Source organism: Drosophila willistoni, unplaced genomic scaffold (assembly GCF_018902025.1).
Source record: "Drosophila willistoni isolate 14030-0811.24 unplaced genomic scaffold, UCI_dwil_1.1 Seg169, whole genome shotgun sequence".
In the NCBI taxonomy this organism is placed as follows: domain Eukaryota; kingdom Metazoa; phylum Arthropoda; class Insecta; order Diptera; family Drosophilidae; genus Drosophila; species Drosophila willistoni.
In genome coordinates, this window is record NW_025814128.1 from 5,510,623 (window position 1) to 5,536,515 (window position 25,893).

At 37.2% G+C, this 25,893-nt stretch overlaps 1 protein-coding gene across 2 annotated transcripts in view; it reads left to right on the forward strand.

The window, feature by feature from the left end:
* Positions 1–25,893, forward strand: part of LOC26528752 — a 51,757-nt gene that overhangs the window by 23,344 nt on the left and 2,520 nt on the right. The window contains exons 1-5 of one of the 2 annotated variants that reach the window (XM_047012559.1): positions 17,317–17,583; positions 19,064–19,287; positions 19,348–19,459; positions 19,517–19,672; positions 19,735–19,902. In XM_047012559.1, the coding sequence (XP_046868515.1) occupies positions 19,081–19,287; positions 19,348–19,459; positions 19,517–19,672; positions 19,735–19,902 (643 nt within the window). In that variant the 5' untranslated portion in view covers positions 17,317–17,583; positions 19,064–19,080. Of the gene's footprint in view, positions 1–17,316; positions 17,584–19,063; positions 19,288–19,347; positions 19,460–19,516; positions 19,673–19,734; positions 19,903–25,893 lie in introns of those variants that run through there. The other variant, XM_047012560.1, reaches the window with a different exon arrangement.

Genomic DNA, 25,893 nt, shown 5'->3' on the forward strand with positions numbered 1-25,893 from the left:
GATAAAATTTTTCAGTCGAAAAATGAAGGCAATTGTGAAATTATCATTCATACGAGTTAGAAGTTCTAGCCATAATTGAAGCTCTAAGGAAGTGGCTAGTTTACATTCTTAGCCTACAGTTCACTATAGTTACAGACTGTAATGCCTTTACTATGACCATAAAAAAACAGGAAGTTCCCTTAGCCCGGTGGATCATTTTTTTTTACAAGATTTTAGTTACAGTCTAGAACATCGGTCAGGATCAAGGTTGAGGCATGTAGATGCTTTGAGTCGAGTCGCTTGTTATTCAATAACAGATAGTGTCATTCATCGTCTGAAAGAAGCTCAATTCGTTGATGATTGGACAAATGCTGTAAGAAGTTTAGTTGAAAAGGGCGCATATGAGAATTTCTATATTTTGAATGAGGCCTTGTTCAAAGATGCCAATAAGAAGTTAATCGTAGTACCCGAGCAGAATGAAATTATCTTACTTGCCCATAAACAAGGACATTTCTCAGCAAAGAAAACACAGTTATTGGTCAAAAAATCATATTTCATTTGCAAATTGAAAGAAAAAGTAACACGATTAATTGAGATTTGCGTACAGTGTATTATAACAAATGCGAAAATGGGTAGAAAAGAAGGGTTTCTGACATAAGGGAGATCAGACTCTACTTACATATAATGTTGATCATGTGGGTCCGATGGACCTAATTAAGAAGAAGTACAATCATTTGTTGGTAGTTGTCGCTGTTCGGAAAAACAAGCAAATATATTCGGTAACCCAGTGAGAGTAGTGACCGATAGGGTAACGGCGTTTACGTCACATTTGTTTGAACAGTAGTGTAAGGACAATAACATATAATATTTATAAATTACAACCGGTCATCCGCGCGGAGTCCAGCAACCTGGTATAAGCACATGCCTATTAGCCAAGGTGCAACAAATGATAAACAATACTGAGCCAAGAAGCACAAAAGTGAGTTCGTTTACTGACAGGTTTGGATATGAGAGTTCCTGAACATGCAGAGCTAAGAGAGCGTATTTTAGAATACATAGCGGAAGAGTTGAATGAGGACACAGTACATATGTTCTTGATCAGGATCAACAGCCAAGTCGATCTTGCCATGTCCGTCTGTCCGTCCGTCCCTTCGTCCGTCTGTATAAACACTCAAATCTCGGAGACTATAAGAGCTAGAGCAACCAAATTTTACATGTAGACTTGTGTATTTATTTATTTATTTACGTCAACTAATACAGCAGTCGTCAAATAAGCTTAAAATAAACAGATAACAAATAATTGAAAAAAAAGCTTGGTCTTATACGACACCAAACATCTCCGACCGGTGGAGGTGTTTTATTTGCACAAGGTTCCAGCTATGCCCCCATTCATAGCTAATGTGGTCAGGAAAAGCAATGCGATGCCTAAAATATATTTAGCGGTTTCGTTTTATATTAATGAAAAGTATAGAGCGAACTGAAAAGACAGAAAGATGAGGAGATATAAGGTGAGAAAGGTTGTTAAAAGATTGGCAAGAAGACGAAAAGGTTCGTGTAGAGAGTTGTTAGTGAGACATCTGTTAAGGTGAATAGGAAAAGTCTTCTGGTCCGACATGAGGAAACACAAAAATATAGAGTATCTGGTAAATTAGTAGAAATGACTTCGCCGTTGGTTAGCTAATGGAGAAAGAGAAGTGAAGAGAAATGCCAAATACGAGCCTATTGTTGAAAAGTAAAGGAGGATTAATGAGAAGAAGTCTGTCAGAATAAGAAGGTAGGCGAGGACTCGGGTCTTAATTAAGACCGCGGAACGCGAACTTAAGGAATTGCTTCTGAACCGATTCAATGCTAAGCTGGTGAACATTATATTGAGGGTTCTCAACATGAACACAGTATTCCAGAGCAGAGGGAACTAACGAAGTGTACAAAAGTGTACTTAATACAGTAATGTGCTAGGAACGGAGGTAAACGACTGAATGACATAAAAGAGAACTTTAAGGCATCAAGGTGTAATTTATTACGTACTTACTGATTGGAAGTACGGTTGGAGAGCAAGATAACAAAGGAATAACAAATCTTGACGTCATCCGCAAACTTGAGCACGCGTTTTGGGTTCTGCCAATAAGGTACGATTTTAATCACGCCAATAGTTTTGGGGAAAGGGGTATAATGTTAAGATTCGTTAGAATTTCAGAATGCTCAACCATATCGAAATTCTTACTATAGTCGGTATAAAAAACATCAGTTTGATACTTTTTACGGAAGCCAAGGGTAGTCGATTGTAAAAGGTTGGTAAGCGACGAACGACCCTTCATGAAGCCTTGCTGACAAGAAGAAATGGTGAATCTGTATAGATGTTAAAGGGAAGACGTAATAATTTTCTCAAGTAGCTTAGGTATTTCAGAAAGTTTGGCGATGCCACGGTAGCTATAAATATCCGATTTGTTGCCCTTTTTTTTAAGCTAAATAATAAAACCTCCTTCCAAACATCAGGAAAATTACAAGAATCACTCGATATAAAGAATAACCGAGATAAAGGCTTCGATAGTGAAATCGAACACATTTTAAGGATGCAACTTATCAGGCCCGGGTACACAGGAAGACGTTATAGATGATAAGCTAGAGATAATACAATCTTAAGTAATAATAGGAAAAACATTTCCAATTTAAATGTGGTATTGAGAAGGGACTGGATGTGGGAGAAGAAGCTGAAGGATTTTAGCAAACAGATTTGCAATTTCTGGATCATTATTAGCTGTCTGTCATTAAGTCGTAGGAAGGCAATAGGTTAGAGCGTAGTTTAAAAATAACAAAGTTGTAAAATCTTTTGGTTTTTTGATAGAATTCAACCCTACAGCGCACGATATAATTATTGTAGCTGTATTGTTTTTTTTAATCTTTTACAATATCGCGATTTATTGTTACGGAAATTAAATAGCCTGCGGGTGAACCAGACCGGCATACTGGAAATGGTACAGACATTTACATAAGGAACGCATTTGTCAGTTAGAGAATTAAGAGCAGAGTAGAAAAAATTAACTTCTCAATCTATATCACAGCACTCAAATAGAAATGACCAATCAAAAGAGGAAAAACATCTACGAATAGAAACTGGATATTATTGAATGAATTAATAACGGAATTGTAAGAAATAATAATAATAACTTCAGTGGTAGGGTGATAAGGATCTTCAGGCTTCGCAAGGGGCTGTGTTTGAGATAAAGAAATAACAGTAGGATCCGAGACAAAAACTAAATCAAGGATTTTTTAGTAAAGAAGTTAAGTAAAGAATTGAACAGGTAAAAAAAAAAACATGTTAAGACGAAAGAATTAAAGTTGGACCGAACTTGAATTGCGACAATAAATGTACGCTAGAGTCACACTCGTTAGACAGCTGTTTGGCTAGTTTGTTTAATAAACTATACTTTAAACAAAGATTCCTATACATACGGCTAAAATCTAGCTGCTGGCTGGCATAAGATGGGCAAGTGCAGCGCATTAAGCCAAGCTCAGGCTTAGACGCAGACAAACCTGAAAATTTTTCATAGTCGCGGCCGTTAAGGCCAGCATATCTTAAACCTTGAACTCCTTCGACCAGCGATTTATAAAGCAAAGAACACTCTTAGACCTACGAACAGTAGTCGATATATGCTGATTAAAACTAAGTTTGTGGTCTATTAAGACCCCCAAATCTTTTACAACCAAGGAAGTATTATTAATTCTTTCTAACGGCAAATTATTTAAAAAGTGACTCGTTATTTGGGGAGAACCTCTATAAAAAGACATAACTTTGCACTTAGAACAGTTTAGGGATAACAAGTTAGCACTACACCACCCCTGAAAAGCATTCAGGTCAGCTTGCAAGGTATGACGTGAGGGAGAGTCTACGATGCGATTAGCGATCGGCATCATCGGCATACATAAGAACTCTGGAATTTAAAAGAACGGTGGGGAGGTCATTAATAAAAATGGTGAATAGTAATGTGCCAAGGTGACTGCCCTGTGGGACTCCCGATTCAACACAAATGATCTTAGAAAGAGAGGACCTAAAAAGAACCCCCTGCCTCCTATTGCTTAGATATTGTGAAATCCAAGTAAGCAGAGCATCCGGAAAGCCAACTAAATTCAGCTTATGTAATAGTAAGGCATGGTTTACCGAATCGAAAGCCTTACTGAAATCCGTATATATAACATCAGATTGCTTTTGTTTCTTAAAAACTTGAATTACAAAAGATGTAAACTGTAAAAGGTTAGTTGTGGTAGACCTATTCTTGACAAACCCATGCTGGTATGGCGAAGAAATAGATTTACATAAATGCTGTATTTGAGACGTCATAATTTTCTCAAACAGTTTAGGTATCGCTGACAATTAAGAAATTCCTCTGTAATTAGTGACGTCGGATTTATTGACACATTTGTGAAGAGGTAAAATAAACGAATCCTTCCATATAGTTGGAAACTCGGACAGTGCAACGGACAACTCAAAAACCTTAAGTAGAGGCGAGCACAATGACTCCGCACAGAACCTCTGACCACAAGCGGGAATACCGTCTGAGCCCGGTGAGTATACCGGCTTAATCGTCATGAGTTCTTTAGCTATCGAACTTTGCGCTATAATAGAATTAAGAATGCAGTTGGATTTCATTATAGGATATGGATATGTCTGACTGGAGTTGTACTTAGTGGATATGTACGTAGTCGAGAAGAAGTTGCAAGTAATTATTATAGCATTCAGAATTAGAAACAATAAAATTCGATTTAGCAACCAAGTAACGAGAAAGATCCGATGATAGACCCGTGACTTTATACTTTTTGTAATACCTAGACTTAAGATTCTTCAGTTTTGACAGCCCCCGCGTAAACTATGGTGATTTTTGCGTCACCACAGGAGACACTAGGGGTACACAGTCATTAAAGATCGAGTCAACAGTGGTATAAAATAAAGAAATGGCGGAATTCATATCCGTACAAGTGTATAAATTAGTCCAATCGGTATTAAGAAAGGCATTGTTTAGTGCGACAAAGTCAGTCTTCCGAAAACATCGGGTGCGTACCGTAGGATCACACTCGGAGATGGGCTTGCGGCTGGGAAACTCAATTGATAACTCTAAAGATGAAAGAAAACTATCCTCTGGTAACACCATTGGACTAGTTCTAGATACTTTACAAACACTAGGATCAGAAGTAAAAATCAGATCCAGAAATCTGCCAGACGTATTAGAAATCGAATTCAGCTGGGCCAACGAAAGCTAAAGCAGACCATCAATAAAATCGTGACATCGAGGGCAGCAACGTTTTGCTACCATTAAGTGTTGACCAAGTCATAGTAGGCAGGTTAAAGTCCCCAAAGACAATTAATAAGTCTCTGTCAGAAAGTAGTTCAAGTATAAATTTAATAGAATCTAAGTGTAGTAAGTAGGTTGGTCATTCCGATTGGGGCGGAATGTAAGAACAGGTAACCAAAACGAAAAACCGGAAAAACGAGTAAAAGATACCTTAACGCATATAAATTCGATACTACTTGACAGGTATTGTTATCAGACCCGATGATAGGGCGGAATCTACAGCAATAAGAACTTCACCACCCCTACGATCAGTACGACCACGTGTAAAAATATTGAAATTAGAGCGTAAAAATGTGGCGTCAAAAACGTCAGATTTTAACCAAGTCTCAGTAAAGACAATTAGGTCAAAATCAAAAGACAGACTATCTACAAAGAGTTTAGTAAGATTAGCATTAAGGCCTCTGACATTCTGATAGCCGACATAGAAGGAAGTTGTTAGTTTTTTGATAGAGTAGAAGAAGGAATAGATAAGGAAGGTGTGGGAATAGATGAGGAAGAAAGAGGAATAGATGGTGAAGGAATCCTTGTTTGGCCCCGTGACTTCCTTTTTCTGGATGTAAATATGAGAATATGAGATAATTATGAGAAATAATAAATATAGATCAAAAAAAATTAGGAGCTATCAAAAACATTACCGTCACTTCAGAGAGCAGAAGCTTTTAAGTAGTATATAGAGATAATTTTCTTAAATAATATAACAGATAGAGACATTAAATTTAGTAGTCATACTGGCTTAATTTTGCCACGTCCACTTCCGCCCCGGCAAATTTGATTTTCTCGAAAACTGTCAAAGTTGTTAAATTTGGTATGTTTGGTGATTAGTAAGCGCGCAGATTATGAGATTTTAAATTTTTTGCCAAGCCCAATATTCCGCCTCCATATTTTGAAAAAAAAAACCGAATGTGAATAGGGATTCCCGGAGAGAAGGAAAAATAACCCAATCTTCATTCGTTGAATTCAAATTATGAACTGATTTTATTTACAAAAGTGTTGTGTATACCATGAACTCTTAAACTCTAGGAGGCGACAATTGTTCATAAAAACACTTATTCTAATGACCACGTTTTTCGGGGGTTGAAAATTGTTCATATTTCATGCTCAGCGTTGGCCACTCTATACCGCGCCGCTGTTAGAGTGTGGATGCATGTTTTGTTTGGTTTTAAGAAATAATTGTCATATGAATCTTAATGACTTGATTTTGTGTTATGTTTTTGTTTCGTTTTGTATATTTCTTGGTGCATCTGATTTGGTGAAGCCATTTCAGATGAACACGATGTTTAATCTTAAACATTCTGCAAAGGGCCGCCAAATGCGACGATTTGGATTCTTTTATTTTCATTAAGTTGTCTAAAAAAATTATTATTATTAATATTACCATTAGTAGCTATTGTTAAAGAAGCATAACCAGCTACATAATGGAAGTTTAACTCTAGCAAATCAATATTATGTTCCTTTTACGATTATAACCGACGTCCTTTTGTTTTCCTATTCTGCTGTATGGTTTACTCAATTGGCTTCTACTGAATTTTATATTATATTTGGCTTTTTATAATGCAGATTCGGACAATTTTATAACGGAATCTTTTTTGACAGTATTTTTTAGATAATCATTATCTAATTGACCCATTGCCTTCTGACTGTTGTCATTTTGTACTGGCTCTGGGATATACACTTTTTCTTTCGCACTTTTCACTTTACCTCCAATATGAGGTCCTGCCGGGGGCCATAAATATATTTCTTGAGTTTTGTTGTTGAGTTTGTTTTGGCATTATGTTGTATTTATTCTGACATTTACCTTTCTTGTTCTCCTAACGCTATTCAAAACCTGTGACATCTATTGTTGTTGCCACTACAGATTTATTCTGATTTGATTTGGTGCATCACGAGACGATCCAACCAAATTGAGTATTTTGCCCTAGTAGCTTATCAATTTTTGTAACTCCCCCTTTTGAGATTTGGGTATATACGTTTAACCTTATTATTATATCAGCCTTACCAGGTTTATTAAAAGAACGATCAGCTAGTACGTAGGATTGCCATTTTGACATATTAACGTTTACCCTTTTTAATGGAAGAGCTTTCATTAACTTTGGCAACACAATTGCCTCAACCTTAAGATGTCTTTTCCAGGGATTTCGCGTCTTTACATCTATTTTTACCTTATATATTGATTTTGTGGCTTTTATTGAGGACACGCCACTTATTTCTGTATTTTGTTTAATTTTAGGTAATTTTAATATTTGAGCGGCCTCTTCAGACAAAATGGTGCTCTGTGAACCACAATCATTAAGGGCTCTTATATCCCTCATGTACATTTTTTACTTGTATTACAGCTGTGGACAACAGTGTTGGTTGTGCCGTTACACAAGTATTAACTCTCTCCTGTTTTTCTTCAAAATTTAGTAAGGTATGGTGTCCCTTACTGCACAAAAAACAGACCATTTCATTAGTGCACACTTTATTGCTTGAATGGTTTAAGCATCTTGTGCAAAGCTGTACGTTTTTGGCTGTTTCCAAAGTATTCCTTGACATCAGATAGCTTTTGAATTGCCTTATTTTTCTAATCTGGCTGTCATACAATTGTAGAGCCTCGCCTTCAAATTTCCTTAGTAAGAATTGTGCCAATATGACGTCAACTTCATCGGACAAATTTGCTTTTATTTTAATTAAGTGCACTGACTGATTAACTATGTCAATCACTTCCTTAACATTTTTTGCGGATTCATTGTTGATCATCGGTAAATCAACGATCCGACTTAATTATTTGAAAAATTAACAGTTTCCAAGCGGCACTATAATTATCAGCTAAACCTAACAGTAAATGACCATGCTACCATGCTCCTTGCTTCGCCCTTTAACGCGGATTTTAAATAATTGCACTTAAGAGCCAGACTTAAATCCTCTCTTTTTTCAATTAATTTCGTAAATAATTCCACAAACAGATCCCATTCTCTAGGTTCTCCAGAAAATGTTGTATTTTTGGCAACACCGGCAGTTCGCCTCTCACGGTAACTACTACATATAGTGTATATACATATACACTAGTAAACTTTTTTTCGATATTAGGGCTTTGAATACGCCACACACCAACTCCGTAATTATTTTTTTTTTTTGATCGCCGCCGAAATTATTGCAGTTGCCCGACTGCATTGTGGACGGAAAGCCCGATTTTTGGCATAAAGTCTAAAAAATCATGGAACGATATGATGCCTTTTGTTATTTATTTAGAAACTACACACTTTAAGCTCAATATATCGATGAACTATAGATTAGTTGTTGCAGACCTGCATGAGAACCAGGGCCCCAAAGACAAGCATGTGCTCAGATCTTTGTTTACATTTGCAAGCTTTACAAATTTGCTTAAGTTTGAGGTGACTTATTTTAGAGAAAGTAAACATTAATAACATAATTACCTATGGAAAATACAGAGCCAGGTATGCTTAATATAAATTCCAGTTTAGAATTGTGTAGTATGTGTTCAATGTTGTTCATGTGTCTTATGTTGTAGTATATGTTTTTCTTAAAAACTAGACCCGAGTCCACGTGAATTATGGAGTAGAACTAATATGGGGCCACTTCCGGCCAAAAAGTAAATATGTGAAGTCATAAATAAAAGTACATACTTGTTCGAGGTAATAATCTTATTTGCGTCTTCTTGCATCCCTCTTTGCACATAACACATATTGCAGCCACTTTTGAATTCAGCAATGCACAGTTGCTTAATGTATGGCGCAACAACACAAACAAAAAAGAATCAATTTATGATTGGATTGTTGATCATATCGGCAGAAAAAATATAGACGATCAACAAATTGGTTCGATAAATAAAAAAGCTGCTACTATTCACGACTTCATTCGAAAAAATTGGCCGAAATGTCATAGAAGTGTGGCAAACAAAAAAAAAACATTCCGATTGGCTATTAATACCATCTTCAGTCAATAGGAATCCCTACAAACCACATACATTCCAAATAATGGAAGCCTCTATTCTGCCAGTAGGATGCCTGGGCGAAAATACGTCAGAAGCGCGAAATAAATATTATAAGAGCGATAGGCTCTCCCATGCTCGCCAGAATAGTCGAAAAAACAATTTGATGGATGTTTTTAACAGAGCAATCGATACATCCTCTGCTGTCGAGCATATTTTTGAACTAAAGATCGCAACACAACAAATCAAAAATATTACCTCCAGCTAATAACTGCTGCCTCTTAGAAAAACCCGCATTTAATTGTAGTGAAACCATTGACGGTTCAAAATATTATGCTAGCGATGAGGAGTCAGACTCAAATTATAGTCCATATATTTAAATGCTTGAGATTTCTAATAATGAGTATATTTAAATAATATTGTTATGTTTTGGATATTTTATTTTTGTTTATATTTTTTGTTATTAATATGTTTTTTAAAATAAATTTTGTAGTTTACTAAGAAACGCACATAATTAAAATTGAAAAATAGCTCATTAGCAAGATTACTTATATGGGCAGTCTGAGTGGGCGTGGTCGGATCCGTTTCAAATTTTAAAGGCTTACTATGTATGATATTAGTATCACCTGTACCAATCAACTCTCTATATTCAAAAGTTGACTTTATGCAAAAAAATCGGGCTTTCCGTCCACATTGCAATGTCTTTGTCGAATAAATTTTTGGCCGAAGCATATAATAGTGAAGTAATATACTGTTGAAGGGAAAACAACATCTTATACTAACACTATTCCTACCACATCAGCGTGTCAAAAAACTAGGTTCCTCCTTAAACCTGGATTATGGAAAAATCTTATAGCAACGGAGTAATGTGCTTATGATGCGGTACACCAACAATGCATATTCCGTTTATCCATAATCAGCATAACCTTGGCTTTTATGTAGGTACAAATTTATTAATAAATAAGCAATATCAAGCATTATAACTACCATGCACCCATAGGGTGAAATGGTATATTTTAGTCGACAAAATGTATGTAACAGGCAGAAGGAGGCATTTTCAACCCTATAAAGTATATATATACTTGATAAGGATTAACAGCCTAGTCTGTTTGTATGAACACGTAGATCCTGGAGGCTATAAGAGTCACCAAATTTAGAACTTAGACTCCTGTAATACCTACGGTGTTCAAGTGTATTTCAAATAAAATAAAAAAAATTAGATAAAACTGACATACTAGCTATAAACACTAAATTCGGAATGTGCACTGGCGTAGTACACGCGCAGATTTTGAATTTTTAAAAATTTTACTACGCCCACTTCCGCCCCCGAAATTCAAATAAAACTGATTTTCTCGAAAACTAACAAAGCTAGAACCACCAAATTTGTTATGTAGATTTGTTTAATATGCGCGCAGATTATTAATATTTAACACTTTTTCCGCCTTCTTTTGCCTCTAAAATCTAGGAAAAACAGATTCCCGGCTGCAACTTTTTGATTATCCAAACCAAATTCAGCACATCACCTACCAAATTTGATTAAAATCGGACTAGAAACATGAAAGATATACTCATAAACAAGTTTTGCTAGGCCGTCGATAAGTGTTTTTGTGGAACCGTGGGCGACATAGCTTATGCTTTTAAGGACATACATTTGTTGTTCAAAATTTAAAATACTTTTTCATACCGAAGTATACCGAAGTCGGCCAGTCGACTTACTTCATTATACCCTTGCAAAAATTCGTATATTAATTTTGGTCAGAAGTGTGCAACGCATAGAAGGAAGCATCTCCGAGCATATATATAGCATATAGCATCCGTCCGTCCGTCCCATACAAACGGCAAAGTCACAGTCCCTTAATAACTGTGCCGAATTTGATAAAGATCGGATAACTATATCATATAGTTCCCATAGGAAGGATCAGTGGAAAACAGTGACTTTGATCAATATCTTAGTTTTTCCTATGGTCAACTTAGTTTAATCCGTTTTTTCACAGACTTTGTCGACAAAATCTTAAATAACACAGGAAGAAGTATAAACTCTTTGAAGAAGTTGTAGATCTAGCAAAACTAAGATAAACAGCATCACACAAATTTTTAATTAAGCCCCAACTTTCGATTGCGAGCCAATTGAAAAGCTGAATTTTGTATTGAAATTGTAGACCTTTAGGCGAGACACTAGTTTGTACTAAAGAATTTTTTTCCTTGAACTACGAAAGAAAGTGAATTGAATCTCGTTTTGAATGACATATTGTTCATGCCGGCTAAAGATTAGACAGCTTTTTTTGCCTATCAATAAGGGACATTTGCAAACCATCTATTCTCCATCTTTTCCTTTTTCAAACGTATGAACCTTCCGATGGCTGCCCGTAAGGTAAAAGGGACGAAATCGCAGTTTTACCCAAAAATTTAAAATGGCGAACACCCAATGTATCTATCTCGCTCACTGTACAAACACATGAGCACTCTAGGGCCGCGGCGCGCTGCTGCTACTCGTTTATAGTGTTTATAGTCCTATTTTAATCAGTCTATTTCGTTTGGTAGGCTGGCAGAAATTAATAAGACAAATTAGTGTGCTCAATTTGATTACGATAGGCAAAAATTAGCGAAAGCCAATCGGGTTTTTTTTATAAATTATGGAGACGGAGACGGCAAAAATTTGGAATAATCATAAATTTGGCGACTTTAACTTCGTTAGCTTTCGAGAAAATCAGTTTTATTTAATTTGCAGGGGCTTAAGTAGCCGATGCGAAATTTTCACGCATACAAAATCTACGCCTTTACTACCCAAGTATATATACCAAATTTTGTGTCTCTAGCTAGTAAAGTCTTTGAGGCAATCATTTTTTTTATTTGCAGTGCGCACAGTTGTGCCCGGAGAGCGTTGCAAAAATCCATTTTTGCATGATCGCGTTTATATTTTATCGATGCAATCGATAGGGAATAGAGACTATGAATCCAAAAACTGTTTGAAATCGGTTGAGATTCATTGCTAGAGGCGCCTAAAGTTGTGACATATTTAGTAAATCGGAACAAATGATAATTTTTCAAAAAAATCACAACTTTAAAACTGTATATTAAGCGTTTTCAACAATCGATCTTGGATTTTGTTTCATATGAAAAGTATGTTCTTTATTATTTAATACATAGGTATAATACTTTATTAATAATACATTTTAATAATTACTTAAATCGTTATTGAACTAAAAGAGTTGAAAAAAATACACTAAATATTGGCTTTTTTTAACTTTGGTGGAACAGAACTAACAAGGATCAAGTAGTATCAATACCGGAATACATACACTAGGTAGGTGAAATATTTACTATGAGAAAATTTGCGACACCGCTTCGTAAGCCACAAAACTAGAGAAACATCGCCTCAAAATGCGCTGAAGGTATAAGGAAGAAGAAGAGCGCAGGCGTATTTGCCTGTGGTTTCTTTGTAATTAAATGATAACATTGCGTAATGCTGTTTTGTAAATACTAGCTGTTTATATATGTACATGCCTTTCTACAATGTTAGATTGCTAATTACCTGCTTTGGAAAACTGAAAAGGCAGGTAAATGACGTTTAAGTTATCAAAAAAAATACAAACCAAAAGTGAAAAACCTTTAAGTTAAGTTTGGTTGATGAAAAAGTATTAAACGAAATTACAAACACCTGTTCAATCTAGACAAAATAAAACCTTATCAACATTCTGGTAGTCTGTTTGGATCCACTTATTGCATCGCTGAGACACGTGCGATCACGAAAGGATTTGGAAAATAGCAACTATAGTCCCGAAATGTTGAGTTTATTCGATATTGATGTAATAATTGAAAATTATTTTGAAAAAAATCAGCCATCAATAGAAAATTTTTAAAATTAACCTAAAAAATTCCAAAAATTGTTATTTTTGATCGAATTAAAACGTTAAATATCAAAGAAGCTAACGTCGGCTATGCCGAAGTTTATATACCCTTGCAGTCCTTAGTAATAATAATTTGACATGTTCAAAATTTGTTTTCTGCAACTCAATTCATCAATATACAAACAAAACAATTTTACTCTCTATTTTACAATTATTTTACAATCACATATGTAAATTTCATAGCATACTCCGATTTTTATGAAAATGTTTCTTCTAGTTCTTCGTGAGCTATATGATATAGTGGTCCGATCCTGATGGTTTTCATACTTTATTTTTCCGGGGTAATAAAAAACCCCGAAAAAAAATTTCAGCCCGATAGCTCTTAAGACGGCTGAGTAAAACGCAGATGCACAGACGGACGGACGGACATGGCTATATCAACTCAGCTTCTCATACTGATCAAGAATATATATACTTTATGGGGTCGGAAACGTCTCCTTCTGTGCGTTACAAACATCTGACCAATTTTAAAATACCCTCTGCAAGGGTATAAAAAATGTTACATAGTCGTTTTAAACAATAAAAAATTCCATTTGTGATTGAAAAAAAAACGGGTTTCATTCCATTTTTAAAGGAAAAACATGCTTGGAAATGATTTCTGACTTTGACCTTGAATGTTACAGCGCCACAGACACCCATCACTCTTGGCACACATTCATTTTGAAACTTAAGGAATTCTTTATCACACGCTTTTCAAATTTTTTTTAGTCGCTTTACCGGTTTAGAAGCTATGATTTTTGCAATGTAAAATGCCAAAAGGCCCCACTGTACACTGTCGGTTATCTTTTCTGCTAATTTGCCCCTCGCTACCAGCGAGTCCAAAAATGAAATGTCTTTGATTTCTGCGATACCAACATTTCATATGGTATATTTTAAAAATAAACTGTCTTAAAAGCTCAAGAGATTTCTGCGAAACTGATAGTCTGCGAGATCTAGTTGTTCATACAGACAAACATACGGCTGTTGGTGCTGATAAGGAAAATACATACAAGTTAGGAGTTCTCATTTCCTTCATTGGTGGATTCTTACCATATCCTTCCTTGGGGATAAGGATTGGACTTTGGGAACTCTTTTTATAGTGACTTACAACACAACACTTGATTTAGAACGTTATAAGATTTTTATTTAGTTGTACTAGACATAACTAGTTCTACGTCTAAACTAATACTGCCCGCTCTGTCGAGCGTGGTTCCTTAAATATACCCTGAGATGCCCTAAAGGCGCTGGCCGCGGCGTCAGGCCGTTGGCAGCGGCGTTGGGATCGTCTCCCAAGTAGGTCGCCTCTTCCGGCGAATTCTGCTTATCGGCGATATTCAAAGAACGGCTAGGCTAGATGATACAAAAATGCTTATGCTAGGAAAGGGAAGCGAAGTGTCTAGTGTGACCCAACATGGGTCGTCTTGGTCACATATCTGCTTGGGTCGCACTAGGAAATATACTCTGCTTACTTGGCTAAGTGTGTTAATGTTTACAGGAAATGAAAGATGTGGGTTGCTTAGTTGACTAAAGTGAGAAGTGATATAGGTCGCGATGCACTTAGGTCATACGCGTGTGTGTTGTCTGTTAGTGTACCTAGAATGTATAGGGGTGTGTGTGTGGTCAAGGGCTAGTGTTACTTAGATTGAGGGAGGGTATTTCACCCGATACTCGTTCAGGCGTTTATGGTAGAGTGTGCCGATCGAGTCCCTTTGTAATGTGAGAGGCCGGGGTGCGGGGCATGGTTTGGCTTGTGAAGGGAAAGAGGCCTCGTGTGAGGATGGGTGTGCTAACTTACATATATACTTTATGGGGTCGGCGAAGCTTACATTTACCATGGTATAAAACACAACAAATTGTATATCTTCCTGAAACACACACATCCCAAAAACATGCAAAATTTGCTTTTTGTCTGTTTAGGATAGATCGCAAATAAAAATAAATATGTGTGAAAACCTCCCAAGTGAGCCACCTAAAAAACTTTTGCGTATTTTTTACTCAAAAGTACCTATTTCGATTCATATGAATAAAGGAAAACTTCATTTCGAAGATTCGAACTTGTACCGAAGTTACTAGCAGCAATACTTCGTTGCATGCTACTTTGAACACTTTTTTCTCCTTACTCGCTGCTTTTATCTAGAATTTTTTTTAGCCTGGCTGTTTATTAGGCAAATATCTAAAAAAAAGTGTTTTTGAAAAAAAAATTCCCCAGGTAACGCTGTCGAGTTTTTATTTTAAAATATTTTTTTTCCCGATTTTTAAAGGCACTTAAAAGTCAAGACCCCGGTTTTCGCCCAAAAAACCGAAGTATTTGTTGTTGTAAAAATAAAAAATATTCAAAAAAAAAAAAAAAAAAAACGACACCGTTACCTGAAGAAGTACTGTGCAAAATTTCAAAACGGTCCTCGACTTTGAAAATGGCAACTTTTCAGGAGAGCGCTGTAAAGTTTGGACACCCAAAAATCCAATATAAAACGGTAGCCCGACCTGCGTTCAACTGCCAATAACTTCAGAAGTTTTACTCGGACTGACCTAAAATTTTAATACACAATTCTTGACATGTTGTCCGTTCAGAAAAAAAATAAAAAATTTTAATACTACTGTTCCCAACCGTAATAAAAGATTAAAAAATTACTTTGTTTGGACAGCTTCAGAATAAATTACCCAACCTTGTGAAACCTTAGGAATCTCGGTATTACCCATATTTTGGCTCTTAAATCTCTTACGTCAGGTGCCCAAATAAACCAACTCAGCAATTCATCATTTCATACTTATATTCAATTCAAAGAAAAAAAGTGCATAGGCCTTTAAGATAAGAAGATAACATCGGATTTCGTATCCACTTATATAATAGCAGTAATTCGGTGAGAGTAATCGTACAAAAATGTGTGGGTAGTTTTATAAGTATAAATTTGATCTAAACTAAATTTTACGTTAGGCATTTATTTCAATTTGAAAAATGAAAAAAAACCAACTAACTCTGCGTCACGGCAAGCGGTTATATTTCGCCAATAGATTTTATGCGGCTATGCCGTACATACAGTTTGTAGAGTGCAATCCAGACAACAGGCCTGATGATGGGTGGAGCACTAGAGGCTGTTAAAATTATTAGGAAGAGTGGCACCAAAATACCAACTCGTTACCAACGTTATGACTTTTAGAACCTACTATATAGAAATTTCATTACAAATTTTACGCTTATAAATTTGAACACATGTTTATACGATACTTAAAGGAAAAAAAACGGCTGTTTGAGGGCCCACTACGGGCTTGAGGTGAGGTGGTGGTCATCAATGCTGGGTTTCGAATCTGCAGCAACGTCTTCCCACAAAAAATCTCCAGTCTTCGTTGCGAGGGGCTATCCCGTGTCCTAAGGTGAAACATCCACTCCAACGAGGGTTCGCCTAGGAATTAGGCTGGCTGGCTACGCTCCACACAATTATATGTATGCGCACTTATGGCCAAATAGCTCTCCAACAATTTATCCTCTGGTCAGTTCATGGACCGGGTCGACATTTAATTGGTCGTAGTCCCAAAAGTCCATGGATGGGGTCGTCGTCTGGCAATGGTCGCCTTATAGTGGCCAACACCGTGGACATGTGACATGTATGTATGTACATATGTGGCTGGACGAAACGGCTCACAATATTTATAGGAATATTTGAGTCATGTGTCCAAAACAAGAAAAATAAAGACACTATTCATTATAAAGTTACTCGACTTCAGGTTATTGTAGATACTTTTTATTTCGGAGGTCCACTTTTGGCATACATCATTTTATAATTCATTTAATACATCAATTACCCTTATAAGTGAAATTCTGGAGTATAAGTTTTTTTCGATCCCATAATGTAATGTAGCAGGAGAGACGTTCTCACTCGTTCTTGTGCTACTGTTTGATACCGGTACTTTTAATTAATCTCTGAGAGTCAGGTAAGTTTGGCGCGTCTGGCGTATTTATCAGTCGTTGCTTAGTGTTAATTGGACCAAGAGAAATATTGAGAAACAATTACTCTGTTAAAATTAAGAATAACTATAAATACAGTAAAGATCATAATAAAAACTACTACTACTTTAAATCGACAACAACACGAATTTCTGATTTATTCTGACATCGGTTGATATATGTAACGCCCAAAGTATATAGATTCTTGAAAGGCACAAGAAGTCATGTCAATACACAAATTTCAAAATTGTCCTAATTGGAGCATTATTTCAGCAACGTGGCTGCCTTAGAAATGATGGTCATAGTATAGAAAATTATTTGAATCATTTTTGTGAGAAAACATCCCAAATTTAAACAATTTGAGTATTTGAGAATAAGAGCTTATTCTTTAAAAATTTTAAAGAAATTTAAGGTTTTAAAATTGCCAACCTCATCGATCTGGGTCAACGCAAACTGCACGTTTTATATATCTCGGATTCAGCCAGATCGGATAAATATATGGTATAGCTTCCACACAAACGGCAAACAGTGATTTTCTAAATAATTATTTTTTAAGTCATTTTCATAGAAAGGCTGTATCAAATACGATTAAAATCGGATAACTAAACTATATAGCTGTCATATAAATAAACGATAAAATAACATGCTTCATGGACCGGATTACTACAGCCTAAGGTTGAAGGCTATTATTACACTTCTTATATAAAACCTTTTTTATTGTTGACGGCTATAGTAAGGCAAAATTAAGAAAAAAAAACTTGCAAGGGTATACAACGAGCGGCGCGGCCGAAGTTAACCCTGGCCCTATGGTTTATGTATAGACTTCTCCACCGCCGACCGCCAGACAAACACACCTTAGAAGAGTATAAGCCTCACCACTAAAATTAAAGTCGAATGTGGGAGTTAGGGTGAGAGTGCTACCCCTTTGAGTGGGATACAGTGCGGAACCTTATATCTCTTAGTAAAAAGAATCAGGTTCGTATTATCACGGGCCCATGAGAGCCAACCGCGAGAGAGTAAATAATTAGAGTACTTAATGTTGATTAAGCTTATTTTGTTCCAATAGGCAGTAGTTATGTTGCGGTTTTCTTGGTAAAGTTGAGTTAGTTGTCATTTAAATGATGCAGTGACGTGTAGATCTTTTTAAACGTCTTGATCAGGAACGAGAGTTTATCGCTCACTCTAATATCCCCTCTTTTATCATTCTTGGAGGAATTGGGCTCTTCTCCGTTGCTAATTGGGAAGTCATCTGTCCTCCAGAGTACGAGCAGCAGTTCCACTTAAACAGGGGACCGAGAGCTTCCACTGCACCACCGTTCGTTACCGGTCCCAGTTCGTGTTTTTGGAGTTTCTATGAGTGTTTTGAGTTATGTCTTGCTCGAAGCCAATCTCGAAGACGGATGGTCTGCTTAAACCTTCCTTTATCTTTCCCATAATGAGTGTTAGGTCTAGCACGTTATGAGGTAGGCCAATATATGCTGGGTCACTCCCCACATTAGCTACTATAGTGTTAGTTAAAAGAAGGAAATCACTTCATACAGCTGGTGACCATGAAAATTCGTTTGCTTTCTAGAATTACAACCGTGATGTCATCGGTGCTGTATTAGGAAACTAAACGCAACTTTTATCAGATGAGCTCCTGTCCTCCGTCGATAATAGCCGATGAATTGGCCGCATGCATTACCTTCCAATCTGAGATTGAAACATCAGGATTTTGATACATGTGAAGTGAAGTTGATTTGTTGTTCGGTACGATCCGAGGGAGAAGTAGATTCGCTTTGGTACTGCCGGAATGCTAGTTCCGCCCCATCAAATGTGGGTGGTGTCGTAACTGGAAGTGCTGTCGCTTCGAAGTTAGCATTGAAATTAGTCTTCTATCTATCCCTTTTTAGAGGATTCGGGCTCCACCGGCCCTGGGTGGGATGAGGGTTTACTGTTTTTTGCTCTAAAATTATAGTCATTTTTCTCTTTTCATTGAAAGATATATTTAAAAGCTTAATGCATTCAGTTGGTATACATTCCGCTATGGCCATAAAGCGCCAACGGAAGCGGCGTGATGAACAGAAAAGAGCCCGAGAGCGACGTTATAGTACTCAAAGCTCAGAAAGTGGTGAAACGTTTCATTCTCCAAGTGGATCCGTAAGACGTAGATATCACCATTCCAGTCACTCAGCTAGATCTGGACCTGGTATGCTCGACAGCCAGGTAAAAAAATTTACTTTGAAATCTATACAAATCAATATTAAAACTTCTTACTATTTCTAGGTTGTGACTAGCATTGGAATGTTGCACATTGGTATTGTGTTCATCGTTTTTGGAGTGTTTTTGTGTGGTGCTGGAATTGTCCCGGACGAAACAATGTCATGGAACGTGTTTAGTAAGCGTAGACAAGAAATATTTATTCATGACGCATTCTAATGTTTAAATTAAAAAGGCTCTAGCTCTGCGTGGTGGAATGAAGTTACTTGTACTGGGCTATTTTCTTTCGGATTAGGTCTGTTTTTATTAATTTTAAACTGTTTGATTAGTCGAAAGGAAGAAGAAGACCTTGAAGACTACGTACAGAGACAACTGACTAGATCTCGTTCTGGTATTATATAAATTTGATTGCCTATTACATTTTGAATTTAATTTCATCCCTTCTATTGCTAGGTCATCGCCTAGAAAGAGATATAGAGACTGGAGTTCTAACAACGCGACATACGCGAAAAGCAGTAGCCTTGCAAAAAAATGCACGCAATAACTCAAATACAGATGTAGCCGTTGTAGCTTGTGGTGTTGGTGAAAGTATTACAGATGGCTCGATTTCCGGTCGAAATGGTACGTGATGTTTTAATTTATTGGTCATGCCCAGTATAAACAGTATATTAAAACGATTTGATACTTTCTTCTGCTGCAGACAGTTTACCAAAAATACTCCGATACAAAAGTGTTTTTAATAAAAACTTTTTATTAAAAAATGTTTCTCCAATTGATCAAAGTAGTCAGCTCCTAACAAAACATTTGTGATAAGCTTAGTCCAAAAAAAAGAGTAAAAGAGTTTTTTCAAACTACGGGGCGTAAAGCGGCGTAAAGCGGCGTGACAAAATCTTTATACATACAAAATATGCGCATTTACTAACAAATATAATATTCCAAATTTAGTGCTTTTAGTTAGTATAGTGTTAAATTTGCGAGGACGGTAAGGGGCGTGGCAAAGATTTGAAATGCACTCGATAGCTGTACATACTACAAGATACTACATACCAAATTTGCTGGCTCTAGCTCTTATAGTGTCCGAGATCTGGGTGTTCATACGGACGGCCGGTCGGTCGGACGGACATGGTTAGATCGTCTCGGCTGTTGATGCTGATCAAGAATATATATACTTTAAAATTCCTTTTGCCTACATACATTTTGGTGACCTTAATATACCATTTCACCCTATGAGTGTATGGTATTAAAACAACATGCGAGGGTATAAAATTTTCGGCTTAGCTGACATTAGCAAGAAAGTTGGTTTTATTGACATTCAGGGGCATGGCAAATATTTGAAATATTCTTGATTTGCTTTTACAGTATCCCGTGAACCCACAGGGTGTCCGCCCATCTGTCTGTATAAACACCTTGATACAAAAATCCGTTTTGTAAACGGTTCAAGACTGAAGGCTTTAATTTTCTTATCTTCTCATGAGTACTATAAATAGTATAAGTATGTAAGCCAACACTTATGAAAGACAGGTGAGTTAAAATTTGCCCGTTTTGGTAAAATAGAACAAAATACAACAAAAAAACACTGTAATAGAACAGAGTATACTATTAGTACAATGTTATATTTTAAAAACATACATAAATATCAAAGAAGCAAACTTCGGATTTGTAGCTCTTAGCCATAATATTTTTACATGTTCCAAACTCTTTTCATGTGTGTCAACGCATAAGTGTTCTCTCTGTTCTGTTCTATTCTCCATCTTCATATTCGAGGGCAGTCGGATAAGCACTTAGCCTACAAATGGAAAACGAAAATTTTGGAGAAGTGTCGATTTATTTGTCAACATAGTCTTCTTTAAGGTTGATACACTTAATACAGAGATGCTGCAACTTTTTAAAGTTGAAAAATAATCTGAAAAAAAGTTTTCTCGAGTTATGAAAAATGGGCCTCTGTGGCGGCGATGTCTTCCTCACTCGAATCAAATTTCTGCCCGGCAAGTGACTTTTTAAAGTTTGGAAACAAAATGAACTCGCACGTGGCCAAATCTGGAGAATACGGTGGATATCGCAGCAGTTCGTAGCCCAATTCGACCAATTTGGCCATGGTGACTGCGGAGGTGTGAACCAAATGGAACCGTTTTTTCTTCAATTCAGCGTCGAATCGAGTCAATTCGAGAATAGTAGGCCCCTGTGACTGCTTTGCCTTTCTCCCACATAGGGCAGTCTTCGCATTCTTCGGAGAATATTCGCCTGGTGAAGTCCACTGTTTCGACTGTTATCCAGTGTTGTTGGACTTTTCGGGGCACCTGGACATGGCTCATCAAAAACCGAAACTCGCGACCACGTTGAAACTCGCTCGCTTCTACACGGAGTCAAAACAAAACCACAACTCGATTCGACTGAAATTTTGAGCTTTGTCGTCTATAAGATGGTTCTACACGATAATAAGCTTTTCTTGCCATAGTGACGCCACTGGGCTGTGAGACTAAATATTAATCGGACCACCCTCGTATATCACCCAGACTCACATAGTCCTAGCTTTTTTTTAGTTCAAAGATAATGGTTTAAAGATAAAAAGTACAAAGGACGAAAAGCATGTGATCGTCATCTACACCAGTTTTGATGGTGTGGGTGCTACTCCAAGAACTCCAAAAAGTTTGCAGTTGCCCTTCGATTTCGAACCTCATGCGCTGAAACATTTAATGATAATCATAATAGATGAAATATTCTGGTATGCCTTGTCTGCATAGGGTGCATTCACCACTTGCGCTACAAGACGGTATGTTGCCTCTACTTATCGTCTGTAAGACTTCATCTGTATCGCATGCGTTCATATTGGTCCATTCAGCATGGTAAATCTGACGAGATTCATCAATAGCAATCTTTGTGACTGTCTCGGCCCTCGTGTTTTGAGCATGATCACCCCAATTCTGCTGTTTTGGTACTTACATATTAGTACATGTAAGTTGTTCCCTGAAGCAGGTGTTGTATCTCATTGCTCTTGTTAAGTGGATTATGCAGGGGTCTAGCACAATTTTTGCCTGCTATACGATTTTTCGGCTGCTGAAACAAATTGCTTCCGTTTTTTGGTTTGCAGGTTTTAGCCCTGCATTTGCAAGTCACTGTTTAGCTACTTTAATCAAAAAAGCCGCCTTTTATTGCACCCAGCTTATAAAAGGCTTGGTATTACCAAGTTTAATCCTAATAGCTTTAAAAAGTGCATTCTTCATACGTACATCAAGAATATAAACGTTTACCCTCTGAATAGGGATTCCGGGAGAATAAAAATAATTTAATCTTTATTCGTTGAATTCAAATTATGAACTGATTTTATTTACAAAAGTATTGTGTACATAAATGAACTCCTAGATTCTAGGCGACAATTGTTCTTAAAAATACTTATTCAAATGACCCACGTTTTCGGGGGTTGAAAATTGTTTATATTTCATGCTCAGTGTTAGCTACTTAATACCTTAAGTGTTTTCCACCGAGTGTGGATGCATGTTTTGTTTGGTTTTAAGCAATAATTGTCATATGAATCTTAATGACTTGATTTTGTGTTATGTTTTTGTTTCGTTTTGTATATTTCTTGGTGCATCTGATTTGGTGAAGCCGTTCAGATGAACACGATGTTTAATCTTAAATACCCTCTATAGTAATGTTAGATTTTTTTCATGTTTGAACAGATGCAATAAAATTAAACTGAATTTGAGCAGAAAGTACGCTTAGAAGTAGAACTTGAAATTCGTCCTGCAAGGGTATAAAAAGGTTTTTTCCGTCGTTTATGATAAGATAAATTTGGATGAATACGTTCATAGAAATTATAAGATATACATTGCTCATCGAGGCTTTTAAATTGGTCCTGCAAGGGTATAAAAAGGTTTCTTTGCCGTCGTTAATGAAAAGATAAATTTGGATGAATACGTTCATACAGATTATAAGATATACATTAGGAGTGTTAAAAAAATCTCAAAAAAAAGGGGTCGAGCGGATAATGTTTAATGGGCGCGGAAAGTTTTCAGTGTGATGCTCCCATATAAGCATACATAGCACCATACAAATATCATACGAGTGAGCGAGATGACAAGGTTCGTTTGTCCCTAGTACTTAAGAGCGCAACCTCCTCTCAAGTTTCAAATTAACCTAAACAACGTATAACCTAAACAACATAGCCGCAGACCAGCATAACAACAGCGTTTCCCACACCATTGGTACGGTACATCACGGTACATACGGAACATCAGCCGCCTTGCCGCCACATATCCCAATATCCAGAATCCACACAGTGTATCTAGGCTAACAAAATTCGTCAAAAAGCAGAAGATTAGTCCCACAGATACATTTATGGTATAGTATTTCCTATGCTTATTGGTAGTAGTCATGGCAGAGCCTTTTCAAATTAATCGCATATACTCGTGGTTGTGAACAACTGTAACAAGCATAATCTTTTTGGCGGCTTTAAAGTTAGTGCCATTGTCGCTATAAATTTCTTGTGGGGTTCCGCGCCGATTGATGAAGTTCCGAATGCAGATTATACTAAAAGCACTCCAGTTCTTTATGCACTGCCCTTATGGTTAGGCATTGGTGCATTTTCTGATGATACAAATTCACTATGACCATTATTTCGTTTCTACTTGCCCGCGGCGATATTCAAAGATATGAGTTTAGAATTTGTTTTCAAAGGTTTACCTCTCGTTATATTTCGATTTTCTGGCTTGAATCCCGATGACTGTGCGTGTTTGGGTATGAATGTGCGTGCTTGCTGAATCACCTCGTAAGAAATCTCTGTAGGTGACGGCGCCTTCTTTCGTTTTGCCATCAGTTTCTCAATGTAGAGTATAAAGTGCGGCGAAGGTCGATAGAGCCTGGACAGTAAAAAAAATATTCCGGGCTAAGTTTTAGCTCCATCGGCGAATAGTCTGCTAATTTAAATTGGTTGGTGCCCAGTTCGTTCAATTAACATTGGTAAATTCCAGTATTTCGCACACGCAGTGTATTAGAAAGTGCTGAAACTTTCGTGGATCTAGCCATTTGAGAACAGTCTTTTAATCGAACAAGTAGCAACTCGAATTAACTGGCAATATCTGATTGCGTTGGTTTCGGTTACTCTGCAGTGGTATTCAACAGTGCCACTTTAGCCTTGGAGGTCACGAAACTGATGCCTAGGTTGCAGACTGCTTCTGATGCCAATTCGATGGCGTCAACGAACGTGTGTATCTGGACATCATTGATACGGTTGCTGCTGACGAAATAACATCTTTTGGATACCATTCCATCGCATTCATTTGGGGAACAATTCGTTGGGTAAACCAGCGTTCCAACCAATGCGGCTTTCGCAGAAGTTGACGACTTTCAGCCTTATTGTAAGGCATGAGATGAATCCGAGTGAGTCGTAAATTGCCATAATTACTTGAAAGAGTTCGCGTTTGGTTGGTGTTTCGTCACCTTCCAAAACGTTGCGCTTCAGCGTGGCGAACTTAAATATAAACGTGTATGCATCTGAGTTCGGCTATGTGGCTCTGTGTCGGTAATTTCGACAACTTCGGGTAGTGGCGAATCGCTCATTAGTATTTGCAAAACATTTCAATTCGAAGACCAGTTGCGGTTGTGGAAACCATCTGCTGTGTAGATATTTCTGACTTCATTTGTGTTTTCGCCGTTTCCGACTTCCACGAAGTCGTCGCCTCTGTATATAAAATCATCCACTTAGGGGTAGTCCTTCACAGTTTGTTGCTGTTCACAGAATCGATCTGCATTTTTGTCACGAATAAAATGTGCAATTCAGGGTTTGGAATTGATTCCCAAAGTAAAACGTTCCATAACATGGACGGTAGGCGCTTTCCTAAACTAAAATAAACCTTTGTCTGCTTATGATGAATTCTCACTCTCACTCGGATCTGGTAAAACATCTCGGCGATATCACCTCAGATCGCCACTCGTCCCACTCGGAAAGAGAGTAGTAGGAGATCTGGACAGCTCAAGATGTAGTCATTCAGTGCCTTGCCGCCGGATTGGGTGCCTGAATTCCATACAAGCCGGACCTTCTCTGGTTTATTTTGATTCTTGATTATGAAGGTTGGTAGATATCATGTTCGATTGTGTGATGCATCCATTTTCTTCGTCTTTAGTCTGCGAATATAGCCTTTTCGAACAGGGTTACTCATTCAACTGTGGTTGTTGGGAAAATTGTTGTTGTAGACATTTTAGTGCACTTGCGAAGCTATCGGGCAATGTAACTTCAGGATGTTTTCACAATAGGCCGACCTCATACCTGCCATTCTTTAAGGCTGTAGTAGATTCAAGTCTTCAGACGCACATGTAAACGCTCACTTTTGCTCCAGTAGTCTTTGATGGGTTAGTGCCACGCCCTCTGTTTGATTTTAAGAGGTACGGCGAGGTTCCAGTTGTTTGTGCCTTTCAGAATGCTAGGGCTTGGGTTGATGCTATCGGTAGTTCGGCTAAGAAAGGGAATACCTTGGCGAGAGCCCTCATATCGATGGACTAAACAGGTAGATCCGGGGTATTTAATCGCTTTCAAGTAGAATTTGTCCATTTTAGGCACTGTGGATCTGGAACGTCATTTAAGACGAGCTGCTTTAAGATATTGTTGTCAATAAACAT